This window comes from Temnothorax nylanderi, unplaced genomic scaffold (assembly GCF_030848795.1).
Source record: "Temnothorax nylanderi isolate EJ_2023f unplaced genomic scaffold, tnyl_v1.0 TNYL_tig1114_pilon, whole genome shotgun sequence".
In the NCBI taxonomy this organism is placed as follows: domain Eukaryota; kingdom Metazoa; phylum Arthropoda; class Insecta; order Hymenoptera; family Formicidae; genus Temnothorax; species Temnothorax nylanderi.
In genome coordinates this window covers 18,459-23,653 of record NW_027250176.1, presented here as the reverse complement: position 1 = coordinate 23,653, position 5,195 = coordinate 18,459, and the positions used below count along the sequence as shown (strand labels likewise).

Genomic DNA, 5,195 nt, shown 5'->3' with positions numbered 1-5,195 from the left:
CGCGACAATAACTGTACAACTTTAGGATCTACACAAATATCCTTCAATAGTGGAATTAAGTGATCTGCGATGTCAAAAGCGATATTGTGTTCAGCAAAAAATGCTCCTAATTTAATTTCGGCTTGTTTGGCTTGATCTTTAAGTGACAATTCTGGTAATTCGTCATTATTGTCAATTTCTTTAAAATTTACATTTTCAATATGTTTGACCGTCCGTGAATGTTTAACCAAATCTGTTTTACAACATCTGATGGTCTTATTGCATGCAGTACATATTGCTTTATTTTCTTGGTGGTAAGGAGCCAACCATCCTTTAAAAGCATTCTCATCTAGCCATGAAAAATGGAATTTCCTAATTTTACGTTTCTTAATTGCTCCTTTTCTATTTGAATCTCGATCTGAATCCATATTGAAGTAAATAATGTATACTTACGTTTTCCTAGCCTATCCTTACGTCGAGCCCGATTACCCTTGGGTAGAAGACACCTCTCTACTCCTCATCCGAGGAAATTTGAAAAACCCCCCTGCCCCTACGTCGAGCCCGCCAAGGCGCCCATCTACCGGCAGTCGGTAGTACTGGCACCGGCACTGTATTCGGTGCCTCACACCACCCGTCATCGTCGCGCATGCGCGAAAAAACCGGCCCGTCTAACAACACTGTGCTGGAGCCGTCTGTATAACCGACAAAATTACCATTTTCTATGTTATCGACTATATCTGTCCTTGTATAGACAATTAAAGATATAGACAAGGATAGCACGCTACATTGCACGCACACATACGCACGATGCACACCGACATCATACTTTTATATTACGCTTCCAAATCTTGATTTGGGGGGTTTATCGATGTTTTTCTTGTTGTGCAATTCAGGAAAGCTTGTTTTCGCGTTCGTATCAATGGTATTTCTCTTATATGAAACACATCTTGTGATGAGCTGACAGCTCGCCGCAACTCGAGACGCCATATATTAGGATAAAAGTAGATAAGGAAAACTGTACTTCCGTAATTTTTTCTCGTTTTCTATGTAAAATCGAAGTTTCCCTGAATCATTGATGTATGTATTGCAATTCTGGAAAAGGAATTTTAATTCTGTCAAATTAATACGACGCTACGTGACGGCAAAAAATGCCGGTAAAACAGACGATTCCAGCATTACCTTAACATTACCAATCAATCACTAAACGATTGGTAAAAAAGAATTTAAAATTCCCAACAGTCAAAGTGGAGGCGCTAAAGATGGTTAAAAATTTGTTGACAATTAATTCTTTCTTTTTAAAACGTGAAACTACCAAAAGGTTTCAATGCGGTACCAAACACTGCCAATCAATCGCCAATCGATTAAAAAACATTACCACAGTCAAAGTGGGGGGGCTAAAAGAAGATCAAAAATTTGTTTTTTCGATTTTCTAAAGAAACGCGAAACCACCAAAAGTTTTTAATGCGGTACCAAACACTGCCAATCAATCGCCAATCGATTAAAAAAAAATTACCACAATCAAAGTGGGGGAGCTAAAAAAAGATCGAAAATTTGTTTTCGATTTCCTAAAAAAAACAAGAAACTACCAAACGTTTTGAATACGGTACCAAATACTACCAATCAACCACCAAACGATTGGTAAAAAAAATATATCAATAATCCACTTGGGGGGGCTAACTTTGTTGAGGTGCCTTTTTCGTGGGAACGCATTTTCCGACGCGCCGCCTGAGAAAGTGCAACTCAACTACGTCGTTTCGCTCGGTAACTGCACATGGTTTGCGTCCGTGCTAATGGTTCGTGTCCGAACTAGCCAGCTGGAGGGGATATGCTGGCCGAGCGTGGCCGCCGCGGCTAGCATAATATCCCCTCCAGCTGGATAGTTCGGACACGAACCATTAGCACGGACGCAAACCATGTGCAGTTACCGTCGTTACCGAGCGAAACGACATATACTACGTTTACGCGAGCTTTACTTCTGTAGTAACTTACGATAATTCCTTCGCGTAAACAGGATTTTTCTTCGCGTAAACGGGATTTTGTAGTAACTTACGATAATTTACTTCGCGTAAACGAGTGATTTATCGTAAGTTATTACTACAGAAGTAACGCTCGCGTAAACGTATAGTAATAGTTGAGTTGCACTTTCTCAGGCGGCGCGTCGGAAAATGCGTCCCCACGAAAAAGGCCGGGATGTCGGGTGCACACCAGCGTCATTCTGTCCTTGTTCAACTTTTAGTAAGGCTGCGGTCCACTTGACGCTACAAATGCTTCGAAGCATTCCTCTTCTCTTTTCTTTCAATGAAGAAAGAAGGAGAAGAAGAACGCTCCAAAGCATTTGTAGCGTCAAGTGGACCGCAGCCTAAATAACATGGATGTAGGAATATCTGGATGGAGCGTAAGGTACTTTCTTGGGCGAGGGGGGTGAAGCCTGAGAAGTGAGGGGAAAATCGGTCGGCAGCCATCTTGGTTGGCGATTTAACATGGCGGATCGCAACACATGACCTTTCGGAGAGTGTTGTCGCCAACACGAGTTGTGCAAGTGCAGGTTATTTTATAATGAGAATACTCTAAGAGCACAGTTGACGGAAAGTCGACGGCAAGTCGACTTTTATAAGTCGACTTCTAGTCGACTTCTAAAAATGGCGGAAAGTCGACTAAAAGTCGACTTCTAAATAGTCGACTTCTAAAAATGGCGGAAAGTCGACTAAAAGTCGACTTCTAAATAGTCGACTTATAAAAAGACGGAAAACAGTCAAGCGGCGCGTCATGCATCATCAATATGGCGGCGAATCTCGAGGAGGCTGGAGGACCAGATGAGTGGACCAGAGTTTACGCGAGTGCGAGGAATACGTGCCGCGAGACAGGACACGATAAGACGCCAGATAGTTCTTGCAGGTATGGCGGATCAAGTCGCGAGAAAGGTTTTGCCCGACGAGGTAAAAGAGGATCAGGATAAGGCCAAGTGGAAACATGCTTACAGGTTAGGTATGGTGTGTTATTAATTATCATCGATAATTAAGACCTATTGAATGCGACCTCTCCATTCTGTATCATCTTTCAGAACACCAGAAATGAAGGAACCTGTGTTCATGCATTCTTCGTGCGTTCTACGGAAAGTCACGATGATAGAACCCGAATGATTGCCGAAATTCGCCCATGCTATGCCATCTTAGTGAACCATTGGTTGATCCACCGCCAAGGTATTTTTATCACAATTGTTGCTTTATAATGTTTTTCCTACTTATTTATAAAGATATTTATAGATATAATCAATGAACCGGGAAGATCATTTGCCGCGTGTCTGGTACATTCGGAAAGGCCGAATGGGCACTACCATCGATGGATATAGAGCATCCGTGGACGGTGTCAAGTGGTTAGCGTATTTCTTCTTGGAGGGTCAAGTGTGCCCTAAGCTGAAACGATTTGTCCCGTCGCTGCTGACGACACCTGGGAGCATCACCAAGTCATGGGCCAGGTAAATCGTTATTCTATCTCCTTTTGATTTCACGTTGATTCATCGAATAGATTACATCAATTCAATACGATTTTTTCAGGTTGATACCACGCACTCAAGCAATAGTACAAACGCTGCAGTCGCAGGGAGTCGTGTCCAAACACAAACTGCTAGAAATCTGGGGTTCGGATAAAAAATGTGAGATTTTAATTTATAAAATAATATTTAGATATTATCATAGACTTCTATACAATACTAGACCGCTGACAGACATCTCGCCCGTGATGCTTGCCGCCATGTTGATTTTAGTCAAGATATGCTATACTACTATTCTATACAAGTGGTTTTATACAAGATTTCTATACAATAGTCTGGCATATACAGAATGTCCAAAAGAAAGGGTTTAATACTACAGGAGTAGTGGTTCGATTTCGGCATCCAAGTACGCTACACGTCGAAGGCATGACTTACAAACTTATTGATAACATGTACCAATATTTAACACAAAAACATTCGCCTGCTTCGTTATGTACTGTAATAACGAATGCAGATAAACGCACATCATGAGCAACTGAACACCCGATAGTGACTTATTGTTAATTCAATATGGCCGCACCCTTCACTAACACTTGCACCTTGCACTCGCAACAGCTTTTCGGCAGTGCGTCCATAGATGTTAGTGGTCTAGTATAAAAGTCTGTGGATATTATATATTTATAATAATATATATATATATATATATATATAATATTATTATATATTTACAACATTATGATAATAATATGATATATATTTATATAGCTAATTTTGCATATTGTTTCGCGATTAACGCTGGAATGTTTTAATTTTAGTTCTGTTATTGTCAGCTTACCAGAAGTGGCTGCCGGAATCCGCGCACGCAGAAGTGGCACAGATATGGCCGCCTTTGTAATTAAGAATAAAACATTAGGATTGTAATTATACAGTTTTTTAGATAATTAAATTATTTTATATATGAAAAAAAATCGAAATGCATCAGTTTTAGCCCTCCAGCAAGGGGTCGATTGTGTATCTTGAAATAATGAGGTAAAAATTACAAAAGTGAGAAAATTCATTAGCGTATCTACGATTTTATTTATCAAAATCTAATAAAATCTGTTAACTTTTGTTATTTTTACCTCGTTTCAAGATACACAATCGACCTCCAGACGTACGCGGCGGTTTATTTTATCGACTTTAAAAGTTGGCGGGAAGTCGACTTTTCGTCATGACGGGAAGTCGACTTTTCATCATGACGGGAAGTCGACTTTAAGTCGGTGGTTTTTGCGACATTCGCCGACTTCAAGTCGACTTCAAGTCGACTTTCGTCCTTAAAAATGTCGACTTCTCTGCCAAGTCAGTTTCGGTAGAAGTCGACTTCAAGTCGACTTAAAGTCGACTTTTTGCTCTTAGGGTAATGCCAAGTTGTTGCCTAAAATTTTGTAAAAATAGAAGCACTTCGAAAGGAAAGAAGCAAATAGAATATGAAAAATTGCATAAGAAGATATCGTTTCACAGGTGAGATTTGGTTTATAACCTCATTGTTTACTTCATTTTTAAAACTTGATGTTATAAATCTATTAGTATTACTATTATTGTTCCTAATTTTATGTCATAAGCTGTTATTATATATATATATATATATATAGAGGAAAGTCCCCTATTATGAGATAGGATCCTAATATGAGATGGCGGGGTTTTTTCATGGTGGGATCAACAGATGGGGCCTATATAGGGCCTTTTA

The 5,195-nt window shown here is 39.8% G+C and overlaps 1 protein-coding gene across 3 annotated transcripts; it reads left to right on the top strand.

Annotated features, from left to right (window-relative positions):
* The first annotated feature begins 2,553 nt into the window (after window positions 1-2,553).
* Window positions 2,554-4,437, top strand: LOC139786697 (probable ATP-dependent RNA helicase DHX37). Of its 3 annotated transcripts, XM_071725819.1 has the most exons (5): window positions 2,556-2,964; window positions 3,041-3,179; window positions 3,243-3,454; window positions 3,534-3,631; window positions 4,285-4,437. In XM_071725819.1, exons 3-5 carry the CDS (start codon window positions 3,252-3,254, stop codon window positions 4,362-4,364), a joined length of 381 nt encoding a protein of 126 aa, XP_071581920.1. In that variant the 5' UTR covers window positions 2,556-2,964; window positions 3,041-3,179; window positions 3,243-3,251; the 3' UTR covers window positions 4,365-4,437. The 3 variants fall into 3 exon arrangements, 1 of the variants encoding a protein (XP_071581920.1); XR_011722380.1 differs by having other exon boundaries at window positions 2,554-2,959; window positions 3,243-3,631; XR_011722379.1 differs by having other exon boundaries at window positions 2,554-2,969; window positions 3,243-3,631.
* Window positions 4,438-5,195: the final 758 nt, after the last annotated feature.